The 13,759-nt window shown below is 46.7% G+C and overlaps 1 protein-coding gene across 1 annotated transcript; it reads left to right on the top strand.

Annotated features, from left to right (window-relative positions):
• The first annotated feature begins 2,514 nt into the window (after window positions 1–2,514).
• On the top strand, window positions 2,515–4,479 carry LOC101777785 (protein TIFY 10c). The gene is made up of 5 exons (XM_004956835.3): window positions 2,515–2,842; window positions 2,995–3,130; window positions 3,355–3,518; window positions 3,651–3,708; window positions 3,852–4,479. Exons 1-5 carry the CDS (start codon window positions 2,656–2,658, stop codon window positions 3,976–3,978), a joined length of 672 nt encoding a protein of 223 aa, XP_004956892.1. The 5' UTR covers window positions 2,515–2,655; the 3' UTR covers window positions 3,979–4,479.
• The last annotated feature ends 9,280 nt before the right edge of the window (window positions 4,480–13,759 follow it).

The raw sequence follows: 13,759 nt of genomic DNA, 5'->3' as shown, positions 1-13,759 counted from the left end.
TTGTATTTTCCTTTCATATTAGAACCATTGTCATATCCTTGACCCCTTATGTCACTAATATTTAGACCAAAGGACTCCATAGATTCAAGCAATACATTAAAAAGCCCCATACCAGATGTGTCATCAACCTTCAAGAACCTCAAAAAGTACTCCTCAATTTTTATCTTGCCATCAGACAAATTAACACATCGAACTAATAAAGTCATTTGTTCTTGATGACTGACATCAGGGGTACAATCTAGGATAACAGAGAAATACTTGGCCTCTTTAACAACCTTTATGATATAACTTGTGATATCAGAAGACAAAAGAGAGATCAACTCATTCTGAATTTTGTGACTAAGATAATGATAATGAATTTCTTTGTTGTGAATACGTCTAAGATGGTCTTGCATTACCAAGTCAAATTCTGCAATCATCTCAACACAAGCTAAGAAATTACCATTACTATCATTATAAAGCTGCTCACTGCTTCCTCTGAAAGCCAAATTGCGTTTACCAAGAAATTTCACAATGGCTATTATTCTTAACAAAACTTGCCTCAACCGTTCTTTCTCCTTTGTGATTTGCTGCTGCAATTCTTTGTCAATTGTTTCCTTTTTCCGCAGTCTAGCTCTTAATTCATTCCAACTATTCATGTTACTAATATGCTCAACACTATTTTCATGTTCTTTAAGCTTCTCACTGATATGCTTCCAATTTCTTAACCCATCACCTGCTAAGGAACTAGGACTCTTGCTAGTGCTAGACTTGAAGATCTTACAGCAGAAACAAAAAACTTTGTCAACATGCTTTGAATAAACTAACCATTTTCTATCATGTACCTCTCCATTGCTTAATTTTCTAGAATAATGAGCATATGAAAAATGTCTTGAGGCAACATCTAGAGAAAATTTGATATTTTCTTCTCTTATAGGCCCTTTCTCGACTAATATGTCTCTTGCTTTATTATCAAGATTATCCCAATTTCTTGGATCATAAATATCTGAAGTGTAAATTGGTTCCTCATCAACATTAGCAGACTGTGCATGTGCCCCTGATGCATTTACTGTGGTCCGAGAGTCACTTACATTGTTATCATCGACGTTGATGTTAACATTTTCTTCCTGATTCCCATTAGTTGGTTCATCCGCAACAACTATTGCCAACTCATCTGGGTTCGTCGAGGCACCCGTATTACTCTTAGAGCCATGATAACTCTTGCAAAATTTATCCATAGCTCCTCTCTGTGATTCTATCAACTCATCCACACGTCTTTTCTTTTTCCTTTTCTCGCAGCCTGATTCATATTTTCTAGACGACATGATATCCCAATTCCCACGGTGCTGAAATTATTATAAATATACAATAGTTATAAATCAGTTGAAATTAAATAACTTGTGAATTAATAATTAATGATATGGAGAATTGTGGAATTGGTAATCGAGCAGCGTACCTGTGTGCTGACGCAGTCGAACAGGAACAACACGCGCACGACGGCACGAGTCACGACGAGGATCGCGCGTGCATGCGCTGGGAGCGCGGGCGCAGGCGCGCAGCACGCGTGCGGTGGCGTCCCTCGGTCCCTGGCCGGCGCTGCGGTAGTGCGGGTGCGGTGTGCCGCGTGCGGCGGCGGCGCTGCGAGGCTCTAATTGGCGTGCGGCGGCGGCGCTGCGAGGCTCGCGTGCGATCTGCTGCTGGCCTGCTGCGTGCGATGCGATCTGCTGCCCACAGGTTAATTAAGTCGCCCGGCCGGTAGTCCCGTACGTGTACGTGACGTACACCTGCCTGAGTGCCTGGGCAGGCCTGCACCTGGGGTGGGGCCCCTGGGATTTGGGGGCCCAGGGCAGCCGCCCCACCTGCCCCCCCAAGGGCCGGCCCTGAACTCAGGTCTCTGGGATAAGAAGCCCACGTCCTAACTAATTGAACCACAGCGTAGTTTGTTGCACACTCCTCGGAATAATTATACTTGTTTCGTTCGAAACGCCAAGAGGCATGGGGTAAATTGCTCATCGCCAAGGCCTACAGCGCCAAGCTTGGAGCCAAGATCCACGGTGCCAAGCCCCCGCTACGTCGGCATCCGCGTCAGCAGCTGCGCATGGACCTTGGCGTCAGGATGGCTGGCGCCGAGACGTGTAAACTTGGTGTTAGCGTGGATGGCGCCCAACTAAGGATTCAGATTTTGAAATGGGTTCCGCCAGAAGCGTATACGTGAGAATAAAAAAAAAGCTAAAAAACGAAAAGGACGGCTCAAATCACCCACGCTCGCGCGAGCGCGCCCCCGCCCAAATCACGTGTTGCTACCACGCCGACGCTCGCGGCCCCGCCCCTCCCGTCCGGTCACGTCGCCACCGCCATCGCGCGCCTCCCGACCCGTCGCTCTCCCGCATTCCCATTCCCCGAGGACCACCACCACCCGTTTCTCCGCCCCGGCCCCCGACCACGACCGGCCGCCTGGCTGGCCCGTGTACCCCACGCCCCGCGCCAGTCGCCCCCACTTACCGTTTCCTTGGCACGCGCTATTAAAGGACAAAGGCCATTAGCTCCGCGAGGGGATGGAGGAAAGGGTACGCGAGACCTTGTCGGAGGCCGCCCGCAGTGAGGTGAATAGGCGGAGGAAGGGAGGACGAAGCTTGGACGACGTCGGCGGGTTGTTGTTTCTGGTGAGCTGAGAGGATGGGAGCGGAAAAGCAGGAGGAGCAGGGCGCCGACACCGGCATGGCCGGACGTGCGACGCCGGCGAGGGAGAAGTCCAGCTTCGCTGTCACGTGCAGCCTGCTGAGCCAGTACCTCAAGGACAAGAAGGGCGGGCTGCAGGGCCTTGGCGGCCTCGGCATGGCGCCGCCGCCGCCGGACGCAGCTGGTAAGGCAGCATCACTGTTCTCATATCAGCTCTCATGAGTTCTTTCATGCAAACCTCTCCGTTTAGTGCCATGCATAAGCATAAGCTTCCCGTTAGACAGAGCTAGCAACACCGGTTTGCTCATCAGACTCGACCGTCGTTGGTCGTTGCAGGAGCGTTCCGGCCGCCGACCACCATGAACTTGCTGTCGGCGCTCGACGCGCCGGCGGCCGAGGAGCCAAACGACGCGGCGAAGGCCACGACGGAGGAGGCGAAAGAGCATGATCAACAGACCGGCGAAAACCCAAGGTAAATAAATAAAATCTGTAACCGTCAGTAAATTGGTGAAGAAAGCAGAACCGTTCCTTCAGTTGAAAGAAAATGCAGGAGCAATCGTGTTCAGTCCTCCCTCCCAACAAGAAAGAGCAAATTCAGCTAAAAAATAACAATTTTGGCCTGTCTTTGCCAAAGACATTGTTCTTGCCGAAGGTGATTTAGTAATGATTATGGTATCAACCTTTTGATCCTTGTAGGGAGGAGGAGGCGCAACAGCTGACAATCTTCTACGGGGGAAAAGTGGTCGTCTTTGACAAGTTCCCCTCTACCAAGGTCAAGGACTTGCTGCAGATCGTGAACGCCGGCGGCGACAGGGCCGGCGACACCGCTGCACCACAGCCTTCACAGAACAGTCTCTCTGGTAATTCTACCTCCCCCTCTTGCAGTTCTGCCACGGCAGGGTAGTGCTACGACTTTGGTAACTTGTTGACGGATTCATGAACTTTGTTACGCAAGCTTGACGGTGACAGAAGTGTTTGGGTTTTGCTAACAGACATGCCGATTGCGAGGAGGAATTCACTCCATAGGTTCCTTGAGAAGAGAAAGGGCAGGTAACCAAGTTGCTTTTATAATTCTTTTTTTTTGAGGCATGCTTTTATAATTCTCAGCGTTGGAAATACGTAGCTGCGCTCAGAATTGCCAATTAAGTTTGCTTAGGACCCTGAGATTTTCTTTTTGTGCTCCTGAATTCCAGGATAACTGCAAAGGCGCCATACCAAGTCAACAGCCCTGTTGGTGTCGATGCGTCCAAGCAAGCGACTGGAGAGAAGAAATCTTGGCTGGGGCTGGGCCAAGAAGTGGCAGTGAAGCAGGAGATCTGAGCTTGGCTGGACGTCAATCAGTAGAGATCTCAGATTCACGGATGGTGCTCGTCGTAGCTTCGATCAGGTTAAGGGAAAAGAATAATTTACCGTCGGTTACTGCTAGTGAAGTGAAGTTAGGAATATTGTTCAGCTGGTGGTGATCCTACTTGCCCGCCGGCTTACATGCATAGAGCCATAGGCCCCCTCGTTCGTTTGCAAGATTATTGTTTGCTGCTGGAGCTGATATGCTCACAGCAGTTTCGCTGTTTCGGTCTGTGACTGTGACCGTGACCGTGTTATGTTGCAACGGATGGTTGCCTAGCTCGTTATATGTTACGGAACGTTCGGCAGTGCACGTTCCTTCCCATTTCTCGACATTCCGTTTGTGCTCTCATGTAGTAGTAGTATGTTTGCGCTGGATCCTCCGTCGTGGAGGAGACTTGTATGCTCAGTGGAAGATATTTGGACCATTTAATTTTATGAATGAACATGTATGAGTGTAATGTACTGTGGTATTCCTGCATAAGTGCGCTTTTCTAAATCTTCTAAATTCAGCTTGAGTCGTTTCATAAAAGAAAAGGAGGAAAAGGGCAACTAGTAATAACTTCAAGTGGTTCCGCACTGTAAAATCAGTCCCCTTAATCCTCGCATAAGTACACAGAGAAAAGTGCCATTCGAAAACGAGGCACGTTTCAGCAGCCAAACAGTTCCTGATTTCAGAAGATAAGCTTTACGCACAGGCAGGAAAGACTGCGATTTCGGATCTGGTGCCGCGTCCTTAGCTGAAAGAACAGCCCCGTCGAGACTCGAGAGTGTAAAACGTGCTGGAACAAAATCCTGCCGACTGCAGCCGATGGACCACTCCTTTATCATTTCCCCCTCAGGCCGCAGTCCTGCTGCTCCTGTAGTAGTACCCTGCAAGATCTGGGACGGACGGAACCGGCAGCCGGCAAATAGCGCACGAGTTTAGCGCACGAGTCAGACCCCCCGGAGCACGATGCACGAGCCACTGAAGAGAAAGCACGCCAGCAACCACCGGTCCTACTCGGCGACAAGCCGCGCGCGCCCACTCGCCCCCGTTGCCGTCCCCGCACGCCTCGCCATGCCGATCGCGTCGCCGTACACCTGTGGCGTCCCCGCCGTCCCGTGCCCGGTGCCCATCCCGTCCCCGGCGACAACGCCCGATTCCGCATGCATCCCTGTCTGTCCGGCGGCCCGGTACGGCCGCACCGCTGCGTACGTCCTTCCGCCTCTATCCAATCTCCGGTGCCGCGTCGATTCCGGTGAAGAAGGACCAGTGGACAGCGGGTCTGCCCGGAGCGCGAGGTAAAGCTTCGCGCTCCGCGGTGAGCCGGTGACCGCCGAACGCGGTTTTCCTTTGGCCTCTGGATTCCACGCTATACAGGCTACTGGCTACTACCAACTGACGATAGGCCTGCAGGTCTTCGGTTACCGCCGTAATACGTTTCCTTGACTACCCAGTCCCGACTCCCGAGAGACGGAGAGAGACGCGCTTGCTGACTTGCACGGACGGCACAGTGGATGACCCGCCGTTGGCGGCTAACTTTGTGGGCGCACAAAACACGTGCTTGCATTTTGTTTTTGAAAACCCGAGTACTGATGTAAGCTTTGCTTGGGAACCGGGAGGTCCGTGTAAATTATCTAAGGTGCTGTTTGGATCCAAAGTTGAAGGGCTAAAGTTTAGTCCCTAAATTTTAGCCCCTAAAATTTAGTCCTTGTGAGGTGTTTGGATCCAAGAGCTAAAAGGTAGTATTCCTTGAGCTAAAGACTGATTTGCCCTCATTTATTGATTGAAACCACATTCATATCTCAAATTAATCCATCCACATGCACATGCAGGTCTCAACGCACGGGCGCATGCACGCCCAGGCCATCCTTCGGCCTGGCAATGCAAAGGCGCATGCACAGGCGCTGGTCTTGCAAAGGCACATGCACGCCCAGGCCATAGTCCGGCCATGCACAGGCGCTGGCCAGGAACAGGCTCCGGCCAGGAGGAACACGCTGCTGTTCCTCCTGGACAGTGAATAGTATTTATTCGTACAATTACATCATCGTTCAAACATACAATTCAAAAACTCTACGACCAACTACAAGAAATAAAATACTCTACGTTCTATTATACAAACTTGAGGCTATTTGATCACGGAATGCATTCATATTTGTATCTTCGTCCCTTGTTTGAGTATTGTGCTGTTGGGGTTCAGAGGTTGATGCTTCATGAGGAACATAGTTCTCATCACGGTCACAACGATCAAAGTCCTCATCCTCCATATGACTCTCTCTAATAAAGTTATGAAGTGCCATACATGCAACAATTATCTGACTTTGCTTTGGTATTGGATAACTAGGCACTTTCAATAAAATCCGCCACTTCATCTTAAGAACTCCAAATGACCTCTCCACACAATTCCTAAGAGATGAATGAGCGAAGTTAAAGGTCTCTTTCATACCTTTGGGCATAGGCCCCTGTCTGAACTCTGGAAGATGGTACTTCGTTCCCTTGTAAGGTGCAAGGTAACCAGGCCGATTGGGGTACCCAGAGTCCACTAGGTAGAACTTTCCTGCAAATACGAACATTCTTGTTACATACAAAAGCTACAAATGATGATGAACAACTTAGTAAATGTGCACATATAGGCATAACATACCAGGAGGGGGGTGTGGGAACATGTCTTTGTACTTGTCTGTTGCATCATTGAAAACCCTCATGTCATGTACTGAACCAGGCCAGCCCGCAAGAACAAACGTGAACCTCAAGTCAAAGTCACAGACCGCAAGCACATTCTGTGTAGTGAAGCCCTTTCGACAAAGATGTTGCACCACCTTGTTACTTGGCACGACAACTGGTATATGAGTGCCATCTATTGCACCTATACAATTATTGAAGTATGGAAAGAATCTAGGATTCTGTAACCTACGGTGCATTGTTCTAAATTCAGGGTCGAGGGGCTTGATTATGTCAGCTGCTAGCTTTATGATACACTTCAAAACTTTGTCAAAATTACGATGAACTGTTTCTAATGATCTCTCTAATCTGTTCTCAGCTTGTCTGACTGACTGAGGTGCACCAACCATCCAAAGAAACATTCCTAATGCCTCTACTGAAGAGCTCTTTGATGTGGACTTTAGGCCATAAGATTGCACCAACAGATCATGCAGACGATCAAACAATTCTCTACTCATTCTAAACATGTTATAGCATTGCACCCTATCTGCTAGATTTCTCATCACCCAATCATGACCACTTTCAACCGTCTTTCTCTTCTTACTTTTATTAAAGTAGGTCTCATGATACATACCAACAGCAGCAGGTCCTCTGTGAATTGCCTTTCATCGGCAATATCCTCCTCAATAATAAGCCTCAATATTTCATCCTCACTACAGTCACTGTCCTCATCATCCATCTCCTGCACATAATTAAAAAAAATAAATCAGTGACAATATTGGTATACACAAAATGACAGAATTATAAATCAGTGACAAATCAGTGACAATATTGAACCACACAAAGTGACAGATTTATAATTCAGTGGCAATGTACAACAAAACAGTGGTAATATTCAAGCAGTGACATTTCATAATCACTCCAAACAGGTCAAATAAAGGCATTGCATCACAAACAACATCATAAATTTATTTGAAATGTTTCAGCAATTAGTACAGACATTTTAGTTCAACACAAAAGCATCACCACAAAGACATAGTCCTAATCTAGGTTGTACTGCTTGCAATATCTTCTCAAGAAGGTCAGCCTTCCTTCAGCTGTGGACATTCTAATGAAGAACTGCCTCAAGGAGTCATTTAAGCAAATCTGAGACACAGCATAGTACTCAGGACTAGTTTCATCAACACCACACTCCAAAGCCAACTTCTGAGCCTCCTGAATCTTCATGTCCAACAAAGCCATCTTCTTGTCTTCCCTACAAGTGAGGGATTCCTTGATGACCTGATTCCTTTCAGTTTGCTGCTTAGAAGAGAAACTAATGTAATCCTTCATCATCTTGACCATTGGGCTTTTGGTCTTCTTGTTTGGACTTGAAGCTGTTGATCTGGTACTACTGGTCCTCTTGCGGCTGCTTGTACTCATAGGACTATGGACATACTCAGGAGGTACCTCTTGCTCAGGCATCTGTTGCTCAGGATCTTCATGCTCTTCAGGCTCCTCAAGGTCCTCTGGCTCTTCAGGTTCTTCATCATCTGCATTGGTGTATCCTAGCACAAAAGAGTTTGAACCATCCACAACTACACCATCAAATATACGCTCTAGCATTGGTAGGTACTCAGGAGGCCCATACATTATTTTCATCCATTCTGGATGTTTCTGCACATGTAGTAGTTGAAGTTAGTTTGCAATCAGATTGTTCCTTGCTAGCTGCACATGTGATATATCAACAAGTACCTTTGTTGCAGTCTCCCACCACTCCAAAGTTGCAGTAGGCCACCCATTTTCATCACGGCCTAAACCACTGTCGGAATGGATGTCTTTTATGAACTGGTACATTCCCTTGGGCTGCCTAATCCTATTAGATATCTGTTTCCTATCATGCCTCAGCCCTGAACCACAATAATATTTTTCTATGACAAGCTTGTACCCTCTTGCTGTCATACTACCTTTAATGTAGTTACCCAACTCAATTTGCTCAACAAGTAATTGACACAACAGGTTGTTATTCTGCTCTGTTGTCCAACTTCCCCTGTCCATTTTATTCTACCATATACATCACAAGAAAAATAACATCAAAACTCCAGTACACATGCATAATCTATCTCTTAAGTATTACACTAAGGTCACTGTTAGTCTAGCAACAAAAATGTAGACCCAAATCCATATCCATCACTTGTTACCATCTAATTTGCATATATCCAACCCCTTATTGTACCTCTGTACCCCCCCACCCAACCTATTTTTCTGTCTCTGTCACACATACACACACAGCTTATGCACAGGCGCTGGCAACCTCCTACTCCATCAACTTCAAGTGATGGCTAACATGCATCAGAAGCACAAGCATTTCATTGTAATCTAACAACAGTTGACCACCCATTCACAACTCTGAGATCATGTGTTTAGAACTCATACCTGACGGCTTGGAAACACTTCTTGCACTTCGTTGTCTTCAATGTCGTCGTCGTCGTCGCCCTGCCGTCCACCACGTCGAGCACGGCCACGGCCTACTGATGGACCAGGCGCCGCCGAGGAAGGTCCACGCAGACCACGACCGCCGGCGGCAACCGGTGGCAACCGACCGCGGCGGCCGCGACTGGACGGCGAGCATTCGCCGCGGCCTCCTACGGCTCCGCCACAGCTCCGAGAACCGCGTAAACCGAGTGCGCGAGAGGTACCTCTTCCACGGCCGCGCGGTTGAGAATGATGAGGCCTCGTGCTCTCCGACGCCGCCAGTGCGCCGGATTGCAGGATCCCCTGATACGCCACCATCGACGACCAGTCGTTTGCCTGCGAGTTGAGATCCAGCGCCTCAATGCCAATCCGGGGACCACTGACGGATCCCGACCCCGGATACTGGCTGCCGTCGCCGGGGAAGAGGTCGAAGTTGCCGCCGAAGAAGTCCCTGGTGCCGTCGTCGCCGGATCCGTCCATCGGCGGCGCGCGGATGTAGGAGTTTGAGGTGCTCCGGCAACTGGTGTGGCGAAGGGAAGGGTACGGGATGTAGATTTGGCGAGAGGTGCGGCGGCGGTGAGCTCAACACAGAGGGGTGGCGTCGGCGATGCGGGAGGGTGTCAGAGGCAGGGGAGGTGGAGGGAGTCGGGCGATGCGGTGTAGATCTACCGAATGTGACTGTCCAGAGGGGCGGCGGCGGCGATGCGGGAGAGGGTGGATGCGGCAGTGATGTGAGAAGAAGGGGAGGCGGGGGGATTCGGACGAGACGGGGGGAGGCGGTGGAGATCTGGCGGGACGGCGCGAGGGGTGTGCGGCGGCCTGCGCGGAAGAGGGAGATGCGGATGAGGGCGACGGGCAGATGCGGAGGTGGAGGAAGTGGCGGCGGCACCGTGGGCCAGAGCAGAGGTGGCGGGGCCGACGACGCGGCGCCCGCGGCGCCTGGCGGAGGAGGCGGGGCCGGGAGGAGCACGCGGGGAGGGAGGAAGAGAGTGCGGGGGAGGAGGTGCGGATGAGGTTGAGGGGCAGGTGCGGGGAGGATAGTGCGGGCGCGCCTAGGGTCGCGAGCGAGGGGAGGGGTATGGAGTGTCCAGGTTCACTTTTAGCTGCTTTTAGGGCCTCTTTGGGGGCTAAAAATTAGCTCCAAATTTTAGCCTCTTTGTACACTTTTAGCCCACCTGTTTGGATCCCTACAGCTAATTTTTGGGCTAAAAGTGCAGAGCTAAAAATTAGCCCTTGGATCCAAACAGGCCCTAAGTCCAACTTCTTCGGCTGAGATACGGGGAAATAGAAGATCTTCGTTGTGACCGAGGGGTGGCCTTGGCCTCCAAATTTCCTATGCGCATCGTTCCGGTACTTCCTACATCCCAAATTATAGGTCATTTTGATTTATTTACTATATAATTTTCATTATACATTTATATAGAGAAAATTAGTTTCATAATATTGAAATATCGCTACATAGGAAATACCATGGAAAGCTTGTCGTTCCGTAAAATACCATTGAAAGATTTTAACCGCCAATTGCGAACTGAGCGTAGCTCAGCTGGTAAGGTTCCTTGTGGTGGAACCTGCACACTAGGTTTGAGTTAGTGCTCGTATTTTTTTAGATTTATTCCAGGATTTAACTGGCGTTATTCTTTCAATAGGAGGTGACGTGCCCATCGACAGCGAGGCGCCAGTGTTAGTCTTGAGGATTTGCCGGCTCAGTCTTTCCGAGGTGCTCATAGGGGTAGGGTTGCGTCCGTGTGTTCGCAGGGGCGAGTGTGCGTACGTGTTTGTGAGCGTCTGCGTCTGTACTGTGTGATTCGCAAAAAAACCCCCTCAATTGGAAATAGCATTTCGTGACGTGTAGAGACCTCGTCAATTGGAAATAGCATTCCGTGACGTGTAGAGAAAACTATATGTATTTGGAAAAGCTCAAACGACCTACAATTTAAAATGGAGGGAATACTTGGCATGTTTGCTTTTCACTTGAAAACATACTCTGTTTTTGACACGCTTTGGGCTTGAAACATAACTTCAGTGTCCCCTAGTCCCTACACTTGTGCAAATAGAAGTAAATGTTGTGGTTTTTAATTAGGTTGTTTTGTTGACTAATCTTTGTATTAGTCACCTAGCCTAGTTAATTCATATATGATTTGATCTCAGATTTTGCTGATTTTGTATTCAGTGCCACTACACATTTGGGCTTTTGGCTAGTGATATCGTTGCTTGAACTGCTGCATTTCAATTTTCAAGCAAAGCTGACCAGAGAAGAAGCTTCCTGGTCACAAAGCCAACAGCAAGAAACGATTCATGGCGTTCGCTTGCATTCCTCCTAGCGCAGGACCAGGACGTGCCTATGGTGCACATGCAAGTTTTCAGGATCACATTCCAATTCCATTAAGGGTGTTGGGTTCCACGGATTAGAATTTAGCCCCTGTCATATTTATTTGGATACTAATTAGAAGGATTAAATATGAGCTAATTATAAAATCAATTGCACAGATAGAGGCTAATTCGCGAGACGAATCTATTAAGCCTAATTAGTTCATGATTTGATAATGTAATGATACAGTAAATATGTGCTAATTATAAATTAATTAGGCTTAATAGATTCCTCTATCTGTGCAATTGGTTTTATAATTAGTTTATATTTAATACTTCTAATTAATATTTAAATATTCGATGTGATATGAATTAAATTTTAGTCCGTGGAATCAAACACCTGGGATCAGAAATAACCATCGAGAGCGCATGCACACATGATTTTTCCCACTTGTTGCTGGTCCACGACAGGCCAGACCCGCTCGAGCACAGTTGACAGAAGTGCATGCAGCAGCTAGAAATGTCCACGGCCGTGTCCCCCCATCATCTGGTTAAAAGGACAACTGGCAAAACACAGAAAATATCTCAGCTGCTGGTGCTCCTGGACGCTCGTAGTACAGATCGTACTGAGGCGGGTGAAGAATTTGCCTTCTGTCCCTAAACTGAAACGTGATGCACGGCGCCGCCGATCGAAGCAGACAAGGACGCGCAGCCTTGTGTTAATGGACGAAAGGCACAAGGATGGAGATTGGAGAAATGATACGGCCATTCTTAATTGTCATTTAGGTTTACCATGTGGTGCATTGGATCCAAAATGGATATTTTTCCTCACGAACACCTAATCGATCTTTCAAAATTTTCATTCGCAAAAAAAAAAAACTTTTGACCAATAGCACCAATAAAAGTACCCAGCTTTGCCACACAGAAAAACTTGTGATCCTATTAATATATATTAAGAGTAATAAAATTTATAAAAAATTAGAGACCTATTTTAACATCGCTATCATAGAACAACTACTTTTCAAACATATATCACAAGAAACCTTGGTTGGTTCTTAAGAGAGGGCTTTTTTTATTTGGTCGGAGAAATATGGATGGAGGTAAATTTAATTATCTGCCCTTGGAAAAGTTGCAATATGTTTGAGATGCTATCTGATGGGACACACTAAGACCGTGAGTGTCACGTAAAAAAAGAGAAATAAAGAGTTACAAGACAAGTTAGATGACCTATACAAGAAAGCGAAAACGAACATTTTAAACCCTAATGAAGTAAATATGAAACATTGCTTGAATGAAAGATTAGCACGGCTACAATCAAAGGAATAAATAATGAGAAAGAAATGAAATATGTGCTTAAAGGGGGTGATAATACTATATACTTTCAATTGGTAGCAAATGGGAAACGTAGGAAGGAAAAAAGATCCAATTAGAACATGAAGAAGAAACCATTTAGGGGATGCCGAACCTAAGAGGTATATAACTAGATAGTAAATACTAAATACTATAAGTTTTTGTTTGGCTTTCCGGAGGCGGGGAGGGTAACCAATTTTAGAATGGATGAACCCTATTGTGATGATATTCCTCAAGTACTAGTAGAAAACTAGACGATGAAGGAAAAGTTCTCCAAAAGAAAAAATTGAGACGCAATCTTCTTTAGTCTCGATAATGAAAAGGACAAATATTCATGTCTGATTGAATATTTGCAAAAAAAAATGCACGTGTTTAAAAATCTATTGCTATTAAGTGATATTTATATCAAAGTAGTTATAGTTTTTCAAAGTTTCTCAGTAATTATAGTTTGTTCTTGAAAGTTTCTCATATGCTAAATGATAAATATATCAAACTCAAAGTACTACATCCTCTGTTTCAAATCATTGTTTACTTTAGCTTTGTCGTAAGCCAAAATTCACTAATTTTGACCAAGTGCTTAGGGAAAAGCACCAACACTTACAACATCTAATTAGTTTTGTTAAATTTACTAGGAAATATATTTTGGTGGTGCATTCGTTTTATTCTATAGATGTTCTATATTTTTTTAAAAAAATTGGCCAAAAGTTTGAGTAGCTGGACTTAGAAGAGAGCAAAGTGAGCTATAATTTAAAATGGGGAAAGTACAGTACGTGCCTTTCAAGCTAGCACATTTTTTATAGAGGTTTTCCCCGCTTTTGTTTGGTTTTAGGAATGAAGATTTCAGAGTGTCGAAGTCAATCAAGATGCATTCGGTCACATGGGCCCAAAAAACTAGCCCATATGACCATGTACCCGTTACGTCTTTAACATAGAGATTCATGAAAATCCTAGGCCCAAAGAAAATTTCGTGTTTACGCGCGCCCTTTCCCGTTCCTATTTGAA

This window comes from Setaria italica, chromosome II (assembly GCF_000263155.2).
Source record: "Setaria italica strain Yugu1 chromosome II, Setaria_italica_v2.0, whole genome shotgun sequence".
NCBI lineage: Eukaryota > Viridiplantae > Streptophyta > Magnoliopsida > Poales > Poaceae > Setaria > Setaria italica.
Note: the sequence above shows the minus strand (reverse complement) of the source record. Positions and strands in the feature narration are given on the sequence as shown.

What these genes read in the sequence shown, in the direction of transcription:
- LOC101777785 (XM_004956835.3), top strand. Translation starts at nt 2,656, where the DNA reads ATGGGAGCGGAAAAGCAGGAGGAGCAGGGCGCCGACACCGGCATGGCC. An exon ending in GCCGCCGCCGGACGCAGCTG is followed by an intron (nt 2,843 to 2,994) that starts GTAAGGCAGCAT and finishes TGGTCGTTGCAG; the next exon opens with GAGCGTTCCGGCCGCCGACC. An exon ending in TTCACAGAACAGTCTCTCTG is followed by an intron (nt 3,519 to 3,650) that starts GTAATTCTACCT and finishes TTTTGCTAACAG; the next exon opens with ACATGCCGATTGCGAGGAGG.